General features: G+C 41.5%; 2 protein-coding genes across 2 annotated transcripts; one reads left to right on the forward strand and one right to left on the reverse strand.

Annotated features, from left to right (window-relative positions):
- Positions 1-743: 743 nt before the first annotated feature.
- Positions 744-10,191, reverse strand: LOC311117842 (uncharacterized protein). Its single transcript, XM_084192751.1, has 2 exons — positions 9,549-10,191; positions 744-2,031 (listed from the first exon to the last, which is right to left on the reverse strand). Exons 1-2 carry the CDS (start codon positions 9,958-9,960, stop codon positions 1,154-1,156), a joined length of 1,290 nt encoding a protein of 429 aa, XP_084048877.1. The 5' UTR covers positions 9,961-10,191; the 3' UTR covers positions 744-1,153.
- Positions 10,192-11,669: 1,478 nt separating this feature from the next.
- LOC311117841 (uncharacterized protein) lies at positions 11,670-17,545 on the forward strand. Its single transcript, XM_084192750.1, has 2 exons — positions 11,670-12,263; positions 15,255-17,545. Exons 1-2 carry the CDS (start codon positions 11,816-11,818, stop codon positions 15,800-15,802), a joined length of 996 nt encoding a protein of 331 aa, XP_084048876.1. The 5' UTR covers positions 11,670-11,815; the 3' UTR covers positions 15,803-17,545.
- The last annotated feature ends 8,289 nt before the right edge of the window (positions 17,546-25,834 follow it).

The raw sequence follows: 25,834 nt of genomic DNA on the forward strand, positions 1-25,834 counted from the left end.
TTACATCGATTATGCATATTCGGTGGCCGGACTGACTGATTGGACAAAACCGAGCGTAGATTGGCCGTCGGGCAGAGGCATGGAATAATTAAAAAGGTATCTTTTGTCAGGCTGGATGTTTGAAATAGGTGATTTGAGTCGTGCTTCTTCAGTAGTGGAATAAAGACAATTATAATAATAAAGACAATTAGAACTTGAATGTTGTAAAGAAATACTGTGTGTAAATACTGGAATGATGTATGATTGTTAATAAAAACAATTCATAGACCAATGGTTTATACTGCATCCATGTGTAAGCTGCAAGTACGTTGAAATTAAGTTGTTTTCAAGTCGTTCTTTCAACCAAAACCACATTTAAATTGGACGTCAGGGATAGTCTTTGCTAGGTCACACAGTTTTAACCTGTCCGAATCAATAACCAATATCCAGAAATAGTTTGGGATATATTGAAAACCTAAACCTAAAATGCACAAACATGTTCCACAATAGTAATCATATTTTTTTTAAACAAGCACCTTATAAACTGCACAATCCCCAAAAACGCTGTTGTTTTGACAAGTGGCAATAAATCACTGATATCGATTACGGGGGAAATCAGGTTGTACCTGCTGTTGAAACTAACACAACTAAAAAAACACATGGAAACGGGAGATATCTTTTACCTCACTGGTTAGAGGACAACCTGCAGAAGACAGTCAGCTACGTTTTGGAGTGATGCATTTACATTTAGGGGTCCCCAAAACGAAGAGAAACGCAACATTTATTTGTCATCACTCATATCGATATCACGTTGAAATCAATTGCAGGAGAGGGGGAGATGAGGTTGCACGTCCTGTTAAAACTAACAGCTCAAAAAACCACACGGAATCTGGGAATAATGTGTACATCACTGGTCAGAGGACAATTTGTAGAAAACAGCTAGCTACATTTTGAAGTGTTGCATTTTCATTCAAGTAGGTCACCAATGTGGTAAGTGTAACGCAACACTTTTTTTTGCCTTGATTTTTCCCCTGATGAGGCTAATATCCATATCACGCTGAAATCAATAGAACAGGGGGAAATGTTTAGGGTTCTACATTATTAATTAAAGTACTCCTACAATGTTAAAACATTCTACATTGTGACATTTCATTGATATCATGAAACAACTCCTTCATGTATGTACTTTCTGATGTTTAATCAGAGATCTTTTACCAGCATAACTCTTGCCACATTGATCACAGCTATAAGGTTTCTCTCCTGTGTGAGTTCTCTGGTGTGATATCAGGATGTTTGCCTGAGTAAAACTCTTCCCACATTGATCACAGCTATAAGGTTTCTCTCCTGTGTGTGTTCTCTGGTGTATAGTCAGACAGCTAGATGTAACAAAACTTTTCTCACATTGATCACAGCTATAAGGTTTCTCTCCAGTGTGTGTTCTCTGATGTACCATCAGGTTGCTTGAGTGAGTAAAACTCTTCCCGCATTGATCACAGCTATAAGGTTTCTCTCCTGTGTGTGTTCTCTGGTGGATAGTCATCTGGCTAGATGAAGTAAAATTCTTCCCACATTGATCACAGTTAAAAGGTTTCTCCCCTGTGTGTGTTCTCTGGTGTGTTTTCAGGCTGCTTGGAACATTAAAACTCTTCCCACATTGATCACAGCTATAAGGTTTCTCCCCTGTGTGTATTCTCTGGTGTATAGTCAGACTGGTAGATGTAACAAAACGCTTCCCACATTGATCACAGCTATAAGATTTCTCTCCTGTGTGTGTTTTCTGGTGTGTTTTCAGGCTGCTTGGAACACTAAAACTCTTCCCACATTGATCACAGCTATTAGGCTTCTCTCCTGTATGGATTCTCTGATGTCTTTTGAGGTCTGCTAACGAGGTTAATCTCTTCCCGCAGTCAGAGCAGTGGTCAGATTTCTTCCCTGTGGGTTTCCGCTGGTGTTTCTTGGGGTGTTCTGATGTGGAGAGACTCTTCTCTGCCTCCTCAGCTTTATGATGTTGTTTAGGCTCCCCAGAGGATCCACAATAGTCACGTCTCTCTCCTGTGTGTGAACGACAAAGTCAGACAGATTGTTAAAGGCCCACAACAGCAGAAATCCATTGTTTATTTTAACTACATTTACATTTAAGTCATTTAGCAGACGCTCTTATCCAGAGCGACTTACAGGAGCAATTAGGGTTAAGTGCCTTGCTTAAGGGCACATCGACAGATTTTTCACCTAGTCGGCTCGGGGATTAGAACCAGCGACCTTTCGGTTACTGGCACAATGCTCTTACCCACTAAGCTACCTGCCGACCCAAAAGGTAATGTCCATGATGTTGTGTACAAACATATTTAACAATTGTCTTAATAAGACAGTGAAGTGATCAACAACAGCCATATTGTCTTTTTTTTCACATTAGTAGTAAAGTGGAAGATTTTAGGCTAGAAATAAGTTATTACAGTTGCTGAAACCCTAAGCAGTGTGCCAGACGACGACGCGTTTTGAAAAATTGCAGCACGAGGGTGAATTTGGTTGCAGAAACCCGTCCCTGCTAATGCAGAAACCGCTAGTTATGGATGTAGTATATCTGAACTCCTCCATGCTAATAACCGCTAGTTATGGATGTAGTACATCTGAACTCCTCCATGCTAATAACCTCTAGTTATGGATGTAGTATATCTGAACTCCTCCATGCTAATAACCGCTAGTTATGGATGTAGTATATCTGAACTCCTCCATGCTAATAACCTCTAGTTATGGATGTAGTATATCTGAACTCCTCCATGCTAATAACCTCTAGTTATGGATGTAGTATATCTGAACTCCTCCATGCTAATAACCTCTAGTTATGGATGTAGTATATCTGAACTCCTCCATGCTAATAACCTCTAGTTATGGATGTAGTATATCTGAACTCCTCCATGCTAATAACCTCTAGTTATGGATGTAGTATATCTGAACTCCTCCATGCTAATAACCTCTAGTTATGGATGTAGTGTATCTGAACTCCTCCATGCTAATAACCTCTAGTTATGGATGTAGTGTATCTGAACTCCTCCATGCTAATAACCTCTAGTTATGGATGTAGTGTATCTGAACTCCTCCATGCTAATAACCTCTAGTTATGGATGTAGTATATCTGAACTCCTCCATGCTAATAACCTCTAGTTATGGATGTAGTATATCTGAACTCCTCCATGCTAATAACCTCTAGTTATGGATGTAGTGTATCTGAACTCCTCCATGCTAATAACCTCTAGTTATGGATGTAGTATATCTGAACTCCTCCATGCTAATAACCTCTAGTTATGGATGTAGTATATCTGAACTCCTCCATGCTAATAACCTCTAGTTATGGATGTAGTATATCTGAACTCCTCCATGCTAATAACCTCTAGTTATGGATGTAGTATATCTGAACTCCTCCATGCTAATAACCTCTAGTTATGGATGTAGTATATCTGAACTCCTCCATGCTAATAACCTCTAGTTATGGATGTAGTATATCTGCATGGAGCAACAATGGTGAGCGAAGATTTTAGTTTTTCACAACGTATTCTGAATATTACAGCGCACTATCAGTGGAAGATCAGGAGTGCTACTCAAGGAAACTCACATTAAGCTCTGTGTCGCTATTCACTAATTCACCACCGTGGGGGAAAACTCAGGGGAGTTCTCAGAGGCTGCCAGCAACAATAGCCTCCATTTACAGGTTGCTTATGACTGCATTTCCCACTACTTTTGGATTATAATTGATAAGACTCGTTTGAATGTCCTGCTTAATATAATGTTTGTGGCATCGTCTCAAATCAACTGCTTTATACTTAAACACTTCAACTTCAACTGTTAAAATGCTCTTTGGCTAGCTTTGCTACCAGCCTGTTAATGAGCGTTAGCATTCAAGCTAACAAGTGCTGCATCCAAAATAGGTATTTTACAACTATCACAACCAAAATATTATCTTAGCGACTGTTCAAGCAATAATTAAAACAAATATTTTAAGCCCATGATAACCCCAAAAAGTGTTTTTATTTAGAAGTAATAACCTGCTAAATCTAGGATGTTGAATGGTCCCAGATGATGAACAGCAGTTTATTTAGAAGTAATAACCTGGTAAATCTAGGATGTTGAATGGTCCCAGATGGTGAACAGCAGTTTATTTAGAAGTAATAACCTGGTAAATCTAGGATGTTGAATGGTCCCAGATGGTGAACAGCAGTTTATTTAGAAGTAATAACCTGGTAAATATATGATGTTGAATGGTCCCAGATGATGAACAGCAGTTTATTTAGAAGTAATAACCTGGTAAATCTAGGATGTTGAACGGTCCCAGATGGTGAACAGCAGTTTATTTAGAAGTAATAACCTGGTAAATCTAGGATGTTGAATGGTCCCAGATGATGAACAGCAGTTTATTTAGAAGTAATAACCTGGTAAATCTAGGATGGTGAATGGTCCCAGATGATGAACAGCAGTTTATTTAGAAGTAATAACCTGGTAAATCTAGGATGTTGAATGGTCCCAGATGGTGAACAGCAGTTTATTTAGAAGTAATAACCTGGTAAATATAGGATGTTGAATGGTCCCAGATGATGAACAGCAGTTTATTTAGAAGTAATAACCTGGTAAATCTAGGATGTTGAATGGTCCCAGATGATGAACAGCAGTTTATTTAGAAGTAATAACCTGGTAAATCTAGGATGTTGAATGGTCCCAGATGATGAACAGCAGTTTATTTAGAAGTAATAACCTGGTAAATCTAGGATGTTGAATGGTCCCAGATGATGAACAGCAGTTTATTTAGAAGTAATAACCTGGTAAATCTAGGATGTTGAATGGTCCCAGATGGTGAACAGCAGTTTATTTAGAAGTAATAACCTGGTAAATCTAGGATGTTGAATGGTCCCAGATGATGAACAGCAGTTTATTTAGAAGTAATAACCTGGTAAATCTAGGATGTTGAATGGTCCCAGATGATGAACAGATACTTATTTTCCACCATAATTTGCAAATAAATTCATTAAAAAATCCTACAATGTGATTTTCTGGATTTTTTTTTCTCATTTTGTCTGTCATAGTTGACGTGTACCTATGATGAAAATTACAGGCCTCTCTCATCTTTTTAAGTGGGAGAACTTGCACAATTGGTGGCTGACTAAATACTTTGCCCCCCCCACTGTATATAGCTAGCTAGCTAGACAGTTGCATACTGGTACCGTTATAGCTTGCCATTGTTTACAGAAGTCTTCTAAGTCCCTATAGCAACAAGCCATTGTTTACAGAAGTATTCTAAGTCCCTATAGCAACAAGCCATTGTTTACAGAAGTCTTCTAAGTCCCTATAGCAACAAGCCATTGTTTACAGAAGTCTTCTAAGTCCCTATAGCAACAAGCCATTGTTTCCAGAAGTCTTCTAAGTCCCTATAGCAACAAGCCATTGTTTACAGAAGTCTTCTAAGTCCCTATAGCAACAAGCCATTGTTTACAGAAGTCTTCTAAGTCCCTATAGCAACAAGCCATTGTTTCCAGAAGTCTTCTAAGTCCCTATAGCAACAAGCCATTGTTTACAGAAGTCTTCTAAGTCCCTATAGCAACAAGCCATTGTTTACAGAAGTATTCTAAGTCCCTATAGCAACAAGCCATTGTTTACAGAAGTCTTCTAAGTCCCTATAGCAACAAGCCATTGTTTACAGAAGTATTCTAAGTCCCTATAGCAACAAGCCATTGTTTACAGAAGTCTTCTAAGTCCCTACAGCAACAAGCCATTGTTTCCCCCACTGTATCTTTAAAAGGAAGAGCCCTAATAACAGGGTATCTCCTGACTAACATACGCCGCTCTATCTTTCAATCCTGATGGTAAATTAAGCAAAGAGATAGACCAGATCTCCTGACTAACATACGCCGCTCTATCTTTCAATCCTGATGGTAAATTAAGCAAAGAGATAGACCAGATGCTTTTCAACTTTCTGTGGAGAAACCGTACCCATTATATTAGGAAAACTGTTGTAATTAAACATTTAGGAGTATGGTGGGCTGAATTTCCTGGACTTTACTACCTTAAATAATACTTTTAAGATCAATTGGATAAAACAAGAAGTGGAACTTTATTCCTCATCGTGTCTTCTCTACTTTTGGTGGCCTTCACTTCATGTTGGTTTGTAATTATAATATTGATATAAGTTCCAGTGAAACTCTCTGCTTTTCATCGGCAGGTTTTCTTGTCATGGTCCGTAATTTATCAGCATCATTTTTCTCCACACAGATATTATATATGGAATAATCGGGACATATTGAATAAAAATACTTATTTGTTTTTAGAATATTGGTTCCGAAATAATATCCTATTGGTGAGCAAACTTGTACATGCCGAGGGTCTTTTACTTAATTATAAGGAATTCTTATCCCTTAACAAGATCCCTGTAACACCTAAAGATCCCTGTAACACCTAAAGATCCCTGTAACACCTAAAGATCCCTGTAACACCTAAAGATCCCTGTAACACCTAAAGATCCCTGTAACACCTAAAGATTTAGCAATTGTTTTAGATGCCATTCCCTCAGGTGTTGCTTTATTATTCAGGAACGTGTCAAGACCTGAACCTCAGGACATACAGTCACCCAAGCCATAGACTGTTCACTCTGCTAGAGTCCGGAAAACGGTACCGGAGCATCGGCTCTAGGATCAACAGGCTGCGAGACAGCTTCTACCGCCAAGCCATAAGACTGCTAAATAGCCAGACTGCTAAATAGTCAATTAATGGTACCTGAACTATCTATCATGCACTGACCCTACGCACACTCACTAGACTATCAGTGGCGGCTCCTCAGAGGAGGAAGGGGAGGACCATCCTCCTCAGTGGAGGAAGGGGAGGACCATCCTCCTCAGTGGATTCCATAAAAACATAAATAGTGAAACGATAAAAAAGTTATCCTTTTTAGATAAAACTATACTAAATAAAGTGGGGAGAACAAGTATTTGATACACTGCCGATTTTGCAGGTTTTCCTACTTACAAAGCATGTAGAGGTCTGTATTTTGTATCATAGGTACCCTTCAACTGTGAGAGACGGAATCTAAAACAAAAATCCAGAAAATCACATTGTATGATTTTTAAGTAATTAATTTGCATTTTATTGCATGACATAAGTATTTGATCACCTACCAACCAGTAAGAATTCCGGCTCTCACAGACCTGTTAGTTTTTCTTTAAGAAGCCCTCCTGTTCTCCACTCATTACCTGTATTAACTGCACCTGTTTGAACTCGTTACCTGTATAAAATACACCTGTCCACACACTCAATCAAACAGACTCCAACCTCTCCACAATGGCCAAGACCAGAGAGCTGTGTAAGGACATCAGGGATAAAATTGTGGACCTGCACAAGGCTGGGATGGGCTACAGGACAATAGGCAAGCAGCTTGGTGAGAAGGCAACAACAGTTGGCGCAATTATTAGAAAATGGAAGAAGTTCAAGATGACGGTCAATCACCCTCGGTCTGGGGCTCCATGCAAGATCTCACCTCGCGGGGCATCAATGATCATGAGGAAGGTGAGGGATCAGCCCAGAACTACACGGCAGGACCTGGTCAATGACCTGAAGAGAGCTGGGACCACAGTCTCAAAGAAAACCATTAGTAACACACTACGCCGTCATGGATTAAAATCCTGCAGCGCACGCAAGGTCCCCCTGCTCAAGCCAGGGCATGTCGCTCTGGCTAAGAGCGTCTGCTAAATGACGTTAATGTGCCCTTGAGCAAGGCACTTAACCCTAATTGCTCCTGTAAGTCGCTCTGGATAAGAGCGTCTGCTAAATGACTAAAATGTAAATGTAAATGTAATGTCCAGGCCCGTCTGAAGTTTGCCAATGACCATCTGGATGATCCAGAGGAGGAATGGGAGAAGGTCATGTGGTCTGATGAGACAAAAATAGAGCTTTTTGGTCTAAACTCCACTCGCCGTGTTTGGAGGAAGAAGAAGGATGAGTACAACCCCAAGAACACCATCCCAACCATGAAGCATGGAGGTGGAAACATCATTCTTTGGGGATGCTTTTCTGTAAAGGGGACAGGACGACTGCACCGTATTGAGGGGAGGATGGATGGGGCCATGTATCGCGAGATCTTGGCCAACAACCTCCTTCCCTCAGTAAGAGCAAACAAGAAATAAGACAAAAAAACAGAACTTGAGCGTGCATAACTATTCACCCCCCCAAAGTCAATACTTTGTAGAGCCACCTTTTGCAGCAATTACAGCTACAAGTCTCTTGGGGTATGTCTCTATAAACTTGGCACATCTAGCCACTGGGATTTTTTCCAATTCTTCAAGGCAAAACTGCTCCTTCAGCACTCTTCAGTAAGACCATTCTACTGCCAATGTTTGTCTATGGAGATTGCATGGTGGTGTGCTCGATTTCATACACCTGTCAGCAACGGTTGTGGCTGAAATAGCTGAATCCACTAATTTGATGGGGTGTCCACATACTTTTGTATATATTGTGTATTTGCGACTGCTCGACTAAAAAAATCTTGGTCGACAAAAACAGCCTATCGACCAAACAATCGACCAGTCGACTAGGGCCAGCCCTAAAAAAAAGTGCAAGAAATTGGCTGAATATTATACAATGACTTATCAACAGCTCCAACAATTTGACCCCCACAGGAAATCCTCACTGGCAGTTATAGAAAGACCCATATACTGTATAGCCATTGATTCATTAAGAATATCACTTTTAAATGCCTCAAATATTTCAACTGTCTTACCCCATCAGAAACCAAAACATAAGCTTGTATAACGCCACTGTTTGTAAACAAACACTGTATAGCCTCAATCTGGTTAAAACTGTGATTTTGACCTTATGGACGGCCAGTCCTTGTATTCATAGTGTAGTGAATTCCAGGGGTAGCCCTGAGCTGGACTCAAACCTGGGTCCAGAGACTGTCAAGCCAACACCTTATAACTGTTATACCAAGATGTCTGAACTTCTTGATGAGGTCGCTAGGTTTTGGGTTAAGGTTGCTACAATAGCTTTCTCTATGAATTTGAGAGTGGTTACATTTCTCCAGCCCCCATCCCTCAGCTGTTTACCAAACCAAGTCTAAGAGCAGCCATTTTGTTTCTGTTTAAATCCTAGGTCGTCCCTTTAAAAAAGCCACACATCAATCAATCAACCAATCTGCAGTTCAAACAATAACAAAGCTGTCATTCCGCCACTGTTTTGGTAAAAAGATGAGGATGGGGCTGGAGAAATGTAACTACTCTCAAATTCATAGACAGACCTATGGATGGAAGGACTGACCATCCATGACATCAACATTATAGTTTTAACCATGTTGAGGCGATACAGTGTTGGTTTACATTTACATTGTTTCTAAACATTGGAGTAAAAAAAGCTTACTTTAGGTTCTGATGGGGTAAGACAGTTGAACTAAGCTTATGAGGCATGTGTTATATTCTTCAAGAATATAAATAATTTAAAAGTCCAAATATGGATGTAGCAACTGCATATTTCCCCTTTAACACCACACATCAGATCAACAACTGCAGAGTTTGTGCCTCTGTTTTTAAGACAGTACTTACTAGTGTTAATCAGGGCCCGGTTTCTCAAAACCATCTTACTGCTAAGTTCATCATTAGAACCATTGGATGCCTTAAGGTGCCTTTGGGAAACCGGAACCAGATATCCAGTTCCCTCCTCTTCCTCCTCCTCCTTTTTCGATGTGACAGTCATCTCCCCCTCCTCTTCTTTCACTGTAACATCCTCCTCCTCTTTCACTCTGAACGCGTCTTCCTCTTCTTTCACTGTAACGTCTTTCTCTTCTTCTTTCACGGTAACAGCTTCACCCTCTACTTGTTTTTGTATTGTAACATCCTCCTCTTCCTCCTCCTCTTCCTTCTCCTCTTTCACGACAATGTTCAGCCACAGACCCTCTTTCTCCGTCCAGCAGACCTCCTCTTCTTTAGCAGGAGGAGAGTAGCTTAGTGAGCTCATGGTCGGGGATGTTAGCTAGCTAGCTAGTGCTAACTTAACCAGCCAGCTAGCTGACCAATAACAACAACACCGTAAATATGAAATTAAATGGGATAACTAACTAGACGACAGAAGTGGGTTTAAAACACAGTGGCTAATATACACGAAAGCGTCTAAAGAGCTTTATTGGTTCGGCTATTTTGTCTAGCAAGCTACCGAGGTGTCTGACTAACTGTTGCTGCTGTTGAAAGAAGCGTCCCGTCCACTAGATTATACGTCACACTAGCAGCATAGCCTTAAAGTTCCACATTGCCATCTGCTGACTGGAGTGGGTAACGCAGTTGAGTAAAATGTAGATTTTATTTTCAGACAAAAAGTTAAAGCGTAGGAAGCATGAGTTTTTTTTACCCACCAATGTAACAACACAGTGTGGTTAAAGACTTAGTAAATTAGTTGTAGTCACGATCTGGTTACCTATAAGAACAAACAGTTATGTTTTTGCGTTATTACGTATTTATTAACTTATTTCCGGATATCTTCTAAACTACCCATAGTGCACTATTTCTCAACGTCATATGGGGTATCTACTCTGTGCTACCGAGTTCATATGCTAGCTCAAACGGACTAATCTCAGCCACACCTCATGCTCTTCTCAGACTGTGTGGCCAAAGACTTTTATAACTAACCCAAGAGAGACCAGAGCCTGTCGTTTCCAATGGGAGCAAATTAATCATAGTGGGCAGAACAAGCAAGGAGGTGGGCAGAGCCAAGCAGGAGCAAGAGAGGTCCTATTGGTGCGTTCTAGGATCTATTTGCATATTTCCTTTAGGGAACGCCTACTTTGTGAATATTTCCCATGTGCAATAACTCAATTCGCCCTTACACTCCTTCTAAACAACGCAATTTTTTACAACTTTGGAAAAGGGTAAAGTCTACAAAACGTAGTCCACTCTGTTTGTTACAGATTCTAGTGATGGAAACAGAAAACTGTATTGAGATCAAATGTTTCATAGATTTAAAAAAAAATAGCAGAATATCGGCCAAAATCCATCTCGCTCCATCTTCTCCCACTGCTGGCCACTGGGCTTCCTCTCAACACCATATTTGGTATTGAGTTGAAACGCCAACCGGATGTTTCACATTTATATATCAGGTGAAATATCTGAGGTGAGCTTGATACCAAAAGAGGCAATCTGCAGTTGCTACATCCATTTGTGGACTTATAAATGAATGATATATACCCATTTGATTCTTGAAGAATATAATTTATAAATGCCTCATGAGCTTAGTTCAACTGTCGTACCCCGTCAGCACCCAAAATATAAGCTTGTTTTATACCAATGTTTGTAAACAAAGTAAATGTAAACAAACACTGTAAAACCTTAAGACATGGTTAAAACCAATCATTGTGATATCATGGATGGTCAATCCTTGCATCTGTCTATGAATTTGAGTGGTTACATTTCTCCAGGGTTGTCCCTGAGCTTTTCACCGAAACAGTGGCGGGGAACTTGTTTTTGCTGCTGATTGCTCCTTTTAAGGTACCATTCCATTGGTTCCAAAAGGAGAGAATAATATATTTATAAGTATTGGACATAAACAATAATAAATAAACTCAACTGCGTTACCCACTCCAGCCAGCAGATGGCGATGTGCGTCTTTCAGGCGATGCTGTCAGAGTGTGACGTATAATCTAGTGGACGGAACGCTTCTTCAACAACAGCTAGTCAGCCAACTCGGTAGCTTGTTAGCTTCAAGCTCTTAGACGCTTTCGTGTATATTATCCAGTGTGTTTTAAAAGCACTCCTGTCACCTTATGTCGTATAGCTAGCTAGTTACCCCTTGAATGTAATATTTATGTTGCTATAGCTAGCTAATGCTAACATCTCCGACCATGAGCTCACTAAGCTACTATCCTCCTGCTAAACAAGAGGAGGTCTGCTGGACGGAGAAAGAGGGTCTTTGGCCGAACATTGTCGTGAAAGAGGAGAAGGATGAGGAAGATGTCACAGTAAAACAAGAAGTAGAGGGTGAGGCTGTTACCGTGAAAGAAGAAGTGAAAGAAGTTACAGTGAAAGAAGAGGAAGACGCGTTCAGAGTGAAAGAGGAGGAGGATGTTATAGTGAAAGAAGAGGAAGACGCGTTCAGAGTGAAAGAGGAGGAGGATGTTACAGTGAAAGAAGAGGAAGACGCGTTCAGAGTGAAAAGAGAAGAGAATATTACCGTGAAAGAAGAGGATGCCGTTTTTGGAGTGAAGAGGGAGGGAGAGATAACTGTCACATTGAAGGAGGAGGAGGAAGAGACTGAAGGTCTAATTAACACCAGTAAGTGCTGTCTTAAAAATAGTATCACTAACTGTTGTTGAACTGAGACGTGGTTTTAAAACGGCATTCAACTGAAGTGATACATGTGATTATGTTCTTTTTTAATGTAGAAATTGTAAAAACTATATTAAGTAGCCTAATAATGGACTAAAGGAGCCGTTTGAACCATAATCTGGGCTTACAGGAGACGTTCAATATGGAGATCCTCCTTTTCAAGCTTAATAATGTCAAAATACGTTCTGGACTAAGCAAAGAATGGAGTTTCGCTGAGCAACTATGATCAGTACTGCTGTCCCACCGGTATGTACTCCCAAAAAAGGTTTAAATAAAAAGTTACAAGTGTAACAGTGTTGCTTCCGTCCCTCTCCTCGCCCCTACCTGGGCTCGAACCAGGGACCCTCTGCACACATCGACAACAGTCACCCTCGAAACACCGTTACCCGTCGCTCCACAAAAGGCCGCTGCCCTTACAGGGAAACAACTACTTCTCAGAGCGAGTGACGTCACCGATTGAAACGCTTCGAGCACCGCTAACTAGCTAGCCATTTCACACCGGTTACATAAGCAACCAAAATAATACCTTAAATACCTTGTCTGGAAATAAGTGTTGTTTTTGAGCCCCAAATCCACCTCTTCTCCACCCAGGAGGATACAATTGAGATCTTCCCTGTATGTAGCCTCTGCTTCCAGGCTGATGAGGTGAAAGCCTGGTGGACACTTTACTCAGTACTTTGTTGAAGCACCTTTGGCAGCGATTACAGCCTCGAGTCTTCTTGGGTATGACGCTACATGCTTGGCACACCTGTATTTGGGGAGTTTCTCCATTCTTCTCTGCAGATCCTCTCAAGCTCTGTCAGGTTGGATGGGGAGTGTCGCTGCACAGCTATTTTCAGGTCTCTCCAGAGATATTAGATCGGGTTCAAGTCCGGGCTCTGGCTGGGCCACTCAAGGACATTCAGAGACTTGTCCCAAAGCCACTCCTGCGTTGTCTTGGCTGTGTGCTTAGGGTCGTTGTCCTGCTGGAAGGTGAACCTTTGCCCCAGTCTGAGGTCCTGAGCGCTCTAGAGAAGGTTTTCATCAAGGATCTCTCTGTACTTTGCTCTGTTCATCTTTCCCTCGATCCTGATAGTCTCCCAGTCCCTGCCGCTGAAAAACATCCCCACAGCATGATACTGCCACCACCAAGTTTCGCCGTAGGAATGGTGCCAGGTTTCCTCCAGACATGACGCTTGGCATTCAGGCCAAAGAGTTCAATCTTGTTTCTCATGGTCTGAGAGTCCTTAAGGTGCCTTTTGGCAAACTCCAAGCGGGCTGTCATGTGCCTTTGACTGAGGAGTGGCTTCTGTCTGGCCACTCTACCGCAAAGGCCTGATTGGTGGAATGCTGCAGAGATGGTTGTCCTTCTGGAAGGTTCTTCCATCTCCACAGAGGAGCTCAGTCAGAGTGACCATCGGGTTCTTGGTCACCTCCCTGAGCAAGGCCCTTCTTCCCCGATTGCTCAGTTTGGCCAGGCGGCCAGCTCTAGGAAGAATCTTGGTGGTTCCAAACTTCTTCCATTTAAGAATGATGGAGGCCACTCTGTTCTTGGGGACCTTCAATGCTGCAGACATTTTTTGGTAACCTTCCCCAGATCTGTGCCTTGACATTATCCTGTCTCGGAGCTCTACGGACAATTCCTTCGACCTCATGGCTTGGTTTTTGCTCTGACATGCACTGTCAACTGTGGGATCTTATATAGACAGGATGTGTGCCTTTCCAAATCATGTCAAATCAATGGAATTTACCACAGGTGGACTCCAATCAAGTTGTAGAAACATCTCAAGGATGATCAATGGAAGCAGGATGCACCTGAGCTCAATTTCGAGTCTCATAGAAAGGGTCTGAATACTTATGTAAATAAGGTATCTCTGTTTTTTTTGTTTTTTTATAAGTTTGCAAAACCTTCTAACAACCTGTTTTTGCTTTGTCATTATGGGATATTGTGTTTAGATTTATCAGAATAAACAAATCAAAAAATGCATTTTAAAATAAGGCTGTAACAAAATGTGGAAAAAGTCAAGGAGTCTGAATACTTTCCGAATGCACTGTATTATTATCAGCCTATAACATGACATTATCTATTATTATAGAGCTCTGATCAGCCTATAAACATGATCTATTATTATAGAGCTCTGATCAGCCTATAAACATGACATTATCTATTATTATAGAGCTCTGATCAGCCTATAAACATGATCTATTATTATAGAGCTCTGATCAGCCTATAAACATGACATTATCTATTATTATAGAGCTCTGATCAGCCTATAACATGACATTATCTATTATTATAGAGCTCTGCTCAGCCTATAAACATGATCTATTATTATAGAGCTCTGATCAGCCTAAAAACATGATCTATTATTATAGAGCTCTGATCAGCCTATAACATGACATTATCTATTATTATAGAGCTCTGATCAGCCTATAACATGACATTATCTATTATTATAGAGCTCTGATCAGCCTATAAACATGATCTATTATTATAGAGCTCTGATCAGCCTAAAAACATGATCTATTATTATAGAGCTCTGATCAGCCTAAAACATGACATTATCTATTATTATAGAGCTCTGCTCAGCCTATAAACATGACATTATCTATTATTATAGAGCTCTGATCAGCCTATAAACATGATCTATTATTATAGAGCTCTGATCAGCCTAAAACATGACATTATCTATTATTATAGAGCTCTGCTCAGCCTATAAACATGACATTATCTATTATTATAGAGCTCTGATCAGCCTAAAACATGACATTCCATGAGAGCAAGATTAGATTTTAAGCTCTACATCATCTCAAGTTTATTTTTTATTGTGTTGTGAAGACTGACCTCAGGCTATTGTGGGATATAGTCTGGATTAAACCTCATAGGAAGACGGTTTTATCATGTGGAGGTTTCATTCAGGTCGCTGTTTAGCTAAATTACATGTCTGTCTTTGGCAGGAGAGAGACCAGACTCTCACTCTGACAGCGGGAAGAGTCCTTCAGGGGAACCAGACCCAGAGACGGCCAAACCAGAGAGACGACATCAGTGCTCCCACTGTGAAAAGAGTTTTACTCATTTATGGAGTCTGAAAATGCACGAGAGAATACATACAGGAGAAAAGCCTTACCACTGCTCCCACTGTGGAAAGAGTTTTACTCAGTTAGGGGCCCTGGTTGGGCATGAGAGAACACACACAGGAGAGAAGCCTTATCACTGTTCCCACTGTGGAAAGAGTTTTATGTGGTATGGGAGCCTGAATGAGCATGAGAGGACACACACAGGAGAAAAGCCCTACCAATGTTCCCAGTGTGAAAAGAGTTTTACCCGATCATGGGGCCTGAAAAAGCATGAGAGAACACACACAGGAGAAAAGCCCTACCAACATACTAAAACACAGGAGGAGAAGACATACCACTGCTCTCATTGTGGAAAGACATTTTCCCAGTCAGAGGACCTGAAATCCCATGAGAGAATAGAGAGGCTGTGTTCTGACTTATGTTTTTGATAAAAAATTGCTAGCTAGTTTCGTCAACAACAACAACAGCTAGTCAGCCACTTTGGTAGCTTGCTCGACAACATAGCCGAAACATTATAGCTCTTGAGATTATTTCGGTGTCACTGTGTTTAAGAAAATATATGTTGTATAGATAGTTCCCCCATTTATTTCATATGTAAGTTACTAATCAGCTGGCTGAATAGCTAGAATAGCCTACCACTAGGCTAGTAGCTCATCTTAACTAGCTAACATCCTCCTATCTGGCTAAGTAACACTAGGCTAATGCTAACAAGCTAGCTAACATCCTCCTATCTGGCTAAGTAACACTAGGCTAATGCTAACAAGCTAGCTAACATCCTCCTATCTGGCTAAGGAACACTAGGCTAATGCTAACAAGCTAGCTAACATCCTCCTATCTGGCTAAGTAACACTAGGCTAATGCTAACTAGCTAGCGAACATCCTCCTATCTGGCTAAGTAACACTAGGCTAATGCTAACAAGCTAGTTAACATCCTCCTATCTGGCTAAGTAACACTAGGCTAATGCTAACTAGCTAGCGAACATCCTCCTATCTGGCTAAGTAACACTAGGCTAATGCTAACTAGCTAGCTAACATCCCCGACCATGAGCTCACTAAGCTACTCCCCTCCTGCTAAAGAAGAGGAGGTCTGCTGGATGGAGAAAGAGGGTCTGTGGCTGAACATTGTTGTGAAAGAGGAGAAGGAAGAGGAGGATGTCACAGTGAAAGAAGAAGAAGAAGAGAGAGAGGAGGATGCCGTTCTTGGAGTGAAGGAGGAGGGAGAGATAACTGTCATGTTGGAAGAGGAGAAGGAAACAGTACTTACTTGAGGGAGTGTGCAATTGGCATGCTGACTGCAGGAATGTCCACCAGAGCTGTTGCCAGAGAATTTAATGTCAATTTCTCTACCATAAGCCGATCCCACAGACCACGTGTAACCACACCAGCCCAGGACATCCACATCCGGCTTGTTCACTTAAGGGATCGTCTGAGATCAGCCGCCCGAACAGCTGATGAAACTGAGGAGTATTTCTGTCTGTAATAAAGTCATTTTGTGTGGAAAAAACTAATTCTGATTGGCTGGACCTGGCTCCCCAGTGGGTGGACCTATGCCCTCCCAGGCCCACCCATAGCTGCACCCCTCCCCAGTCATGTGAAATCCATAGATTAGGGCCTTATCCATTTATTTCAATTGACTGATTTCCTTATATATATATTAACTGTAACTCAGTAAAATCTTTGAAATTGTTGCATGTTGCATTTATATTTTTTTCAGTGTACTTTTTATGAGAAAATGTGCAAGAATTGAAGGTGCCAACAAATGTTATAGTCATCATAAGAGTATTTTGCTGTCATAATACAAACAAATCTGCTCCTCCTCGATTAACTTCACTCTTTTCAGCTTCTGCCCACCATTTAATAACACAACCACACCACAGATAGAACAATGAGCCAGATATTTCACCTGATGTATAAATGTTAAGCATCCGGTTGACGTTTCCACTCACTACCAAATATGGTGATGAGAGGAAGCCCAGTGGCGGGAGAAGATGGAGATCGAGTGAGACATTCTGCACATTTTCTCCTCGAGTAAACATTTAATCTCAATACAGTTTTATGTTTCCAAAACTTGAATCTATAATAAACACAGTGGTCTAGGTTTTGTAGACTTTACCCTTTGCCACTGTAAAAAATAATAAAAAATAAATAAATAAAAGGGCGAATTGCCTGCCGTTCTGTACTTTTTGGACTCTGATCTGGATTATTGACCTCTGCCTGCCCTAACACTGCCTGCCGTTCTGTACTTTTTGGACTCTGATCTGGATTACTGATCTCTGCCTGCCCTGAGACAGCCTGCCGTTCTGTACTTTTTGGACTCTGATCTGGATTACTGATCTCTGACTGCCCTTGACCTGTTGTTTACCTGCCCCCTGATTTTGTAATAACCTTTTGTTACTTCGACACTGTCAACATCTGGGTCTTCTCCTGAAACGTGATACAGTGAATGGGAGTATATTTAGGTGGTTTAAATCATTAACTTTCCTGCTAACCTTCTAAAAGTTGACGGTGCCAAAATCTTGCCAATGCATTCATTATTCTACTAACTATGACTGAGTGTGAGACATGTTTTCCATAATGTACAGTACCAGTCAAAAGTTTGGACACCTATTCATTCAAGGGTTTTCCTTTATTTTTACTATTTTATTTACATTGTAGAATAATAGTGAAGATGTCAAAACTATGAAATAACAAATATGGAATCATGTAGTAACCAAAAAAGTGTTAAACGAAGTCGGGGGAGAAGGGCCTTGGTCAGGGAGGTGACCAAGAAAACAATGGTCACTCTGACAGAGCTCCAGAGTTCCTCTGTGGAGATGGGAGAACCTTCCAGAAGGACAACCATCTCTGCAGTACTCCACCAATCAGGCCTTTATGGTAGAGTGGCCAGACGGAAGCCAATCCTCAGTAAAATGCACATGACAGCCCACTTGGAGTTTGCCAAATGGCACCTAAAGGACTCTCAGACCATGAGAAACAAGATTATCTGGTCTGATGAAACCAAGATTGAACTCTTTGGCCTGAATGCGAAATGTCACGTCTGGGGGAAACCAGGCACCATCCCTACAGTGATGCATGGTGGTGGCAGCATCATGCTGTGGGGATATTTTTCAGCGACAGGGACTGGGAGACTAGTCAGGATTGAAGGAAAGATGAACGGAGCAAAGTACAGAGAGATCCTTGATGAAAACCTGCTCCAGAGCACTCAGGACCTCAGACTGGGAGGCGAAGGTTCACCTTCCAACCGGACAACGACCCTAAGCACACAGCCAAGACAACGCAGGAGCGGCTTCGGGACAAGTCTCTGAATGTCCTTGAGTAGCCCAGCCAGAGTCCGGACTTGAATCCGATCAAACATCTCTGGAGAGACCTGAAAATAGCTGTGCAGTGACGCTCCCCATCCAACCTGACAGAGCTTGAGAGGATCTGCAGAGAAGAATGGGAGAAACTCCCCAAATGCAGGTGTTCCAAGCATGTAGCGTCATACCCAAGAAGACTTGAGGCTGTAATCGCTGCCAAAGGTGCTTCAACAAAGTACTGAGTAAAGGGTCTGAATGCTTATGTACATTTCATTTTTCATTTTTTTTTTTTTATACATTTGCCAAAAATTCTAAAAACCAGTTTTTGCTTTGTCGTTATGGGGTATTGTGTGTGTGTGTGTGTGTGTATATTGATGAGCGATAAAAAACAATTTAATCCATTTTAGAACAAGGCTGTAACGTAACAATGTGGAAAAGTGAAGGGGTCTGAATACTTTCCGTCTGCACTGTATATGAAGTGCCATGGAGGCCACAATATTACAATGTTGCAGTCCAGAAAAGAGAGCTTTACCATCTCTGCCAAAAGCCTGGGCCTCTGATGGAGATTGTAGAACTGTCATCAACATGCTTCAGTATTCTCCCTTCTCTCTAGGAGCATTTGGGTGCCAAGAACCCCATAGGCTCCTCTGGACCATACCCCTCCCAGAACCCCATAGGCTCCTCTGGACCATACCTCTCCCAGAACCCATAGGCTCCTCTGGACCGTACCTCTCCCAGAACCCATAGGCTCCTCTGGACCGTACCTCTCCCAGAACCCCATAGGCTCCTCTGGACCATACCTCTCCCAGAACCCATAGGCTCCTCTGGACCAAACCCCTCCCAGAACCCATAGGCTCCTCTGGACCATACCTCTCCCAGAACCCATAGGCTCCTCTGGACCATACCTCTCCCAGAACCCATAGGCTCCTCTGGGCCATACCCTTCCCAGAACCCATAGGCTCCTCTGGACCATACCTCTCCCAGAACCCATAGGCTCATCTGGACCATACCTCTCCCAGGTCAGAGAACTGGCCGTGTGGTGCCAGGACAACAACCTCTCCCTAAACGTGACCAAGACAAAGGAGATGATTGTGGACTACAGGATAAAAAAGAGGACTGAGCATGCCCCCATTCTCATCGACAGGGCTGTAGTGGAACAGATTGAGAGCTTCAAGTTCCTTGGTGTCCACATCACCAACAAACTATCATGGTCCAAACACACCAAGACAGTCGTGAAGAGGGCACGACAAAGCCTATTCCCCCTCAGGAGACTGAAAAGATTTGGCATGGGTCCTCAGATCCTCAAAAAATTCTACAGCTGCACCATTGAGAGCATCCTGACTGGTTGCATCACCGCCTGGTATGGCAACTGCTTGGCCTCCGACCGCAAGGCACTACAGAGGGTAGTGCGTACGGCCCAGTACATCACTGGGGCCAAGCTTCCTGCCATCCAGGACCTCTATACCAGGCGGTGTCAGAGGAAGGCCCTCAAAGTTGTCAAAGACTCCAGCCACCCTAGTCATAGACTGTTCTCTCTGCTACCGCACGGCAAGCGGTACCGGAGTGCCAAGTCTAGGTCCAAAAGACTTCTCAACAGCTTCTACCCCCAAGCCATAAGACTCCTGAACAGCTAAACATGGCTACCCGGACTATTTGCACTGCCCCCCCACCCCATCCTTTTACGCTGCTGCTACTCTGTTAATTATTTATGCATAGTCACTTTAACTCTACCCACATGTACATATTACTTCAACTACCTCAACTAGCCGGTGCCCCCGCACATTGACTCTGCACCGGTACCCCCCTGTATATATAGCCTCCCTACTGTTATTTTATTTTACCTCTGCTCTTTTTTTCTCAACACTTTTTTTGTTGTTGTTTTATTTTTACTTTTTTGTTAAAAATAAATGCACTGTTGGTTAAGGACTGTAAGTAAGCATTTCACTGTAATGTCTGCACCTGTTGTATTCGGCGCATGTGGCCAATACTATTTTATTTGATTTGATTTGAGGTACTGGAGCCGACTCCCACGAATCGAAAAGATCCCACCCTGCTCACCAATGTAGCTGACCAATGTAGAGAGAGAGACAAGTGCCTTAGCAGAATGCGATCTAAAATGTGTGTGTGGTCCAGAGATGAGAACTTTTCCAATCTATGGCAACAGCCTGGGCTCCTGACAGGGACAATAGACATGTTCCCCACTGCATGTTACAATAGTAAAATAATCTGTTACTTGTTCAACTGATTCTACATTGAATTTAGTCTTTGAGATGCTCAGACAAGCACGTGTATCTGTAGTGGGTGTTTCTTCAACTCTAAAATGCACTACACTGTGTAAAGACAAAACCCACAACGAAAAGACAACAGGCGAATGCATACAGTGCATTCACAATGTATTCAGACCCCTTGACTTTTTCCACATTTTGTTACGTTACAGCCTTATTCTAAAGTGGATTACATGTATGTTTTTCCTCATCAATCTACACCCAATTACCCATAATGCCAAAAGCGAAAACAGGTTTTTAGAAATGTTTGCAAATGTATTAAAAAAACGAAAACGAAATACAGTATCAGTCAAAAGTTTGGACACAACTACTCATTCAAGTGTTTTTCTTTCTTTTTTTACTATGTTCTACGTTGTAGAATAATAGTGAAGACATCAAAACTATGAAATAAGCACAAAAAGTCAAGGGATCTGAATACTTTCCAAAATGCACTGTGTGTGGTCCCAATGTCTAAATAGTGACAGCAGGGCTAGTTCAAACTGCAGTAGGATGGTTCTCCTCACAGTGAGTGAATCAGACCATGCTTGGTGAATCTCTGGGAGCAGGACACAGAAGAGCTGAATAGATCATGTGAGCGAGAAGAATTCATAAAATAAATCATCACAGCAAAGGATTGTAATTTGTGAGCTAGAAAATGTACGTCCTGCCAGTCTGAGGCAGGTTCTGCAATCATCTTACTTCTACTATTGACAGGGATAATGTGGCATTTTGTTATTTGTCAGTATAAATGAAATTAGTGGTTCCTGCCTTGATGACTGTATTACCTTTAGATTGCTTGTCCTATAGATGTTTGTAGTCTTAAATTATTACTTGGAATAAACTGATAGCTTGTCCTGTAATGACATGCGACTGTAGCTAGTGATACATATATCTGCTTCTGCTAGCTAGCAATTGTTGGCAATGACACAGGTCAAATGTTTTCTGTAAGTCTTCACACACTGTTGCTGGTATTTTGGCCCATTCCTCCATGCAGATCTCCTCTAGAGCAGTGATGTTTTGGGGCTGTCGCTGGGCAACACGGACTTTCAACTCCCTCCAAAGATTTTCTATGGGGTTGAGATCTGGAGACTGGCTAGGCCACTCCAGGACCTTGAAATGCTTCTTACGAAGCCACTCCTTCGTTGCCCGGGCGGTGTGTTTGGGATCATTGTCATGCTGAAAGACCCAGCCACGTTTCATCTTCAATGCCCTTGCTGATGGAAGGAGGTTTTCACTCAAAATCTCACGATACATGGCCCCATTCATTCTTTCCTTTACACGGATCAGTCGTCCTGGTCCCTTTGCAGAAAAACAGCCCCAAAGCATGATGTTTCCACCCCCATGCTTCACAGTAGGTATGGTGTTCTTTGGATGCAACTCAGCATTCTTTGTCCTCCAAACACGACGAGTTGAATTTTTACCAAAAAGTTCTATTTTGGTTTCATCTGACCATATGAGATTCTCCCAATCCTCTTCTGGATCATCCAAATGCACTCTAGCAAACTTCAGACGGGCCTGGACATGTACTGGCTTAAGCAGGGGGACACGTCTGGCACTGCAGGATTTGAGTCCCTGGCGGCGTAGTGTGTTACTGATGGTAGGCTTTGTTACTTTGGTCCCAGCTCTCTGCAGGTCATTCACTATGTCCCCCCGTGTGGTTCTGGGATTTTTGCTCACCGTTCTTGTGATCATTTTGACCCCACGGGGTGAGATCTTGCGTGGAGCCCCAGATCGAGGGAGATTATCAGTGGGCTTGTATGTCTTCCATTTCCTAATAATTGCTCCCACAGTTGATTTCTTCAAACCAAGCTGCTTACCTATTGCAGATTCAGTCTTCCCAGCCTGGTGCAGGTCTACAATTTTGTTTCTGGTGTCCTTTGACAGCTCTTTGGTCTTGGCCATAGTGGAGTTTGGAGTGTGACTGTTTGAGGTTGTGGACAGGTGTCTTTTATACTGATAACAAGTTCAAACAGGTGCCATTAATACAGGTAACGAGTGGAGGACAGAGGAGCCTCTTAAAGAAGAAGTTACAGGTCTGTGAGAGCCAGAAATCTTGCTTGTTTGTAGGTGACCAAATACTTATTTTCCACCATAATTTGCAAATGAATTCATTCAAAATCCTACAATGTGATTTTCTGGATTATTTTTCCTCAATTTGTCTGTCATAGTTGACGTGTACCTATGATGAAAATTACAGGCCTCTCTCATCTTTTTAAGTGGGAGAACTTGCACAATTGGTGGCTGACTAAATACTTTTTTTCCCCACTGTATATGTGTTTGTGTGTTTTTTTACATTTTGTTTTTGTACATTTTACATTTTAGTCATTTAGCAGACACTCTTATCCAGAGCGACTTACAGTTAGTGAGTGCATAAATTTTTTCATACTGGCCCCCCATGGGAAACGAACCCACAACCCTGGCGTTGCAAGCGCCATGCTCTACCAACTGAGCTACACAGTCTTTTCAGCTATTTGACCCAGTGGGTGAATAAACTTGGTTTGAGTGTTTTACTCTGTCCGTCAGAACCTAACAATGGCACACGCAGAGCTGTGGGAGACCACCTCAAGCATGCCCCTGGTAAAGCCCAGGGTGGTGTTTACCACGATACCACGCCTTCAGCAGGCTTGAAAGGTGGGATTCATCTGTTTTCATCCATTAGTTTGTTTCAGTAGTTGAATCCTATTGTTGATTTCAACATTTTTCATTTTCAACAAAAATGTCCTGGATTTGGTTGAAAACGGATACTGAAGTTACATACTATTTTGACCAAGATATGTGTTGATTTTGCACCATATTGGTCTGTCATTGGGTTCATTTATTTTGCAATATGTTCAATTCAAATCAAGCTTTATTTATACAGCACATTTCAGACATTGATGCGACACAATGCGCTTCACAGGAAATAACTAATAAAAACAATGAAAATAAAAACTGAAATATTTACACAACAATCGCAAGGATAAAAAAACTAAAGAATAACAATAAAAATTGAAATACTAAAGAGCATTCTAAGGAAACAAAAAATCAGTTAATCACATAAATTATTATGATTACTAAGTGTTACACACCCCTTTGGAAATATGTATTGGCATTAATTCATTTCCAATAGGGAGGCATGGAATAATAAAAAAATTATATTTTGTCAGGCTGGATGTTTGAAATATGAGTAGGTGATTTGAGTCATGCTTCTTCAGTAGTGGAATAAAGACAATTAGCACTTGAATGTTGTAAAGAAATACTGGAGTGATGTAAGATTGTTAATAAAACAGTTCATAGACGCATGTGTTATCCTGCGTCAATGTTTATAGGCTGCAAGTACGTTGAAATGAAGTTGTTTTCAAGTCGTTGAAACAACGACCTAAAAAATACATATTTTTAACATTTACTTTCAACCAAAACCAAACGTAGATTGGACCTCGAGCATAGTCTTCTTTTCAACGTCTTTTCAACTATATTTTGCAAGGTGGGATACTGCCCAATGTCAAAACACCGTTTTAACGTGTCCAAATCAATAACCAATATGCAGAAACAGTTTGTGATAAATGGAAAACATAAACATAAAATGTACTATCGACACAAACATGTTCCACAATAGTAATCATATTGCTTGTATTTTTTTAAACAACCACCTTATTAACTGCACAAGCACCAAAAACACTGTTGTTTTGACAAGTGGCAATAAATCACTAATATCGATTAGGGGGGGAAATCAGGTTGTACATGCTGTTGAAACTAACACAACAAAAAAATACACATGGAAACGGGCGATATCTTTTACTTCACTGGTTAGAGGACAACCTGCAGAAGACAGTCAGCTACATTTTGGAGTGATTCATTTAAATTTAGCGGTCCCCAAAACGAAGAGAAACGCAACACTTATTTGTCATCACTCATATCGATATCATGTTGAAATCAATTGCGCGAGGGGGGAGATGAGGTTGCACGTCCTGTTAAAACTAACAGCTCAAAAACCACACGGAATCTGGGAATAATGTGTACATCACTGGTCAGAGGACAATTTGTAGAAAACAGCTAGCTACATTTAGAAGTGTTGCATTTTGAATCAAGTGGGTCGCCAACGTGGTAAGTGTAACACAACTCATTTCAGAGCCTGGATTTTCCCCCTGATGAGGCTAATATCAATTTCACGCTGAAATCAATAGAACAGGGGGAAAACGGTTGGTGCGGCGCACAATTGGCCCAGCGTCGTCCAGGGTAGGGGAGGGAATGGCCAGCAGGGATGTAGCTCAGTTGGTAGAGCATGGCGTTTGCAACGCCAGGGTTGTGGGTTCGATTCCCACGGGGGGCCAGTATGAAAAATAAAAAAATTATGCATGCACTCACTAACTGTAAGTCGCTCTGGATAAGAGCGTCTGCTAAATGACTAAACATTTAAATGGTTCTACATTGTGAAATTCATTAAAATACTCATACAACAATGTTAAAACATTGTGACATTATTTAATTGATATCATGAAACAACTCCTTCATGTATGTACTTTCTGATGTTTAATCAGAGTTATTTTACCAGCGTATCTCTTGCCACATTGATCACAGCTATAAGGTTTCTCTCCAGTGTGCGTTCTCAAATGTATCATCAGGCTGCTTGATCGACTAAAACTCTTCCCACATGGATCACAGCTATAAGGTTTCTCTCCAGTGTGCGTTCTCAAATGTGCCATCAGGTTGCTTGAATCACTAAAACTCGTCCCACATTGATCACAGCTATAAGGTTTCTCTCCAGTGTGCGTTCTCAAATGTGCCATCAGGTTGCTTGATTGACTAAAACTCTTCCCACATTGATCACAGCTATAAGGTTTCTCTCTAGTGTGTGTTCTCAAATGTACCATCAGGTTGCTTGATCGACTAAAACTCTTCCCACATTGATCACAGCTATAAG

Source organism: Coregonus lavaretus (genome assembly GCF_964263955.1).
Source record: "Coregonus lavaretus genome assembly, contig: HAP1_SCAFFOLD_448, whole genome shotgun sequence".
In the NCBI taxonomy this organism is placed as follows: Eukaryota; Metazoa; Chordata; class Actinopteri; order Salmoniformes; family Salmonidae; genus Coregonus; species Coregonus lavaretus.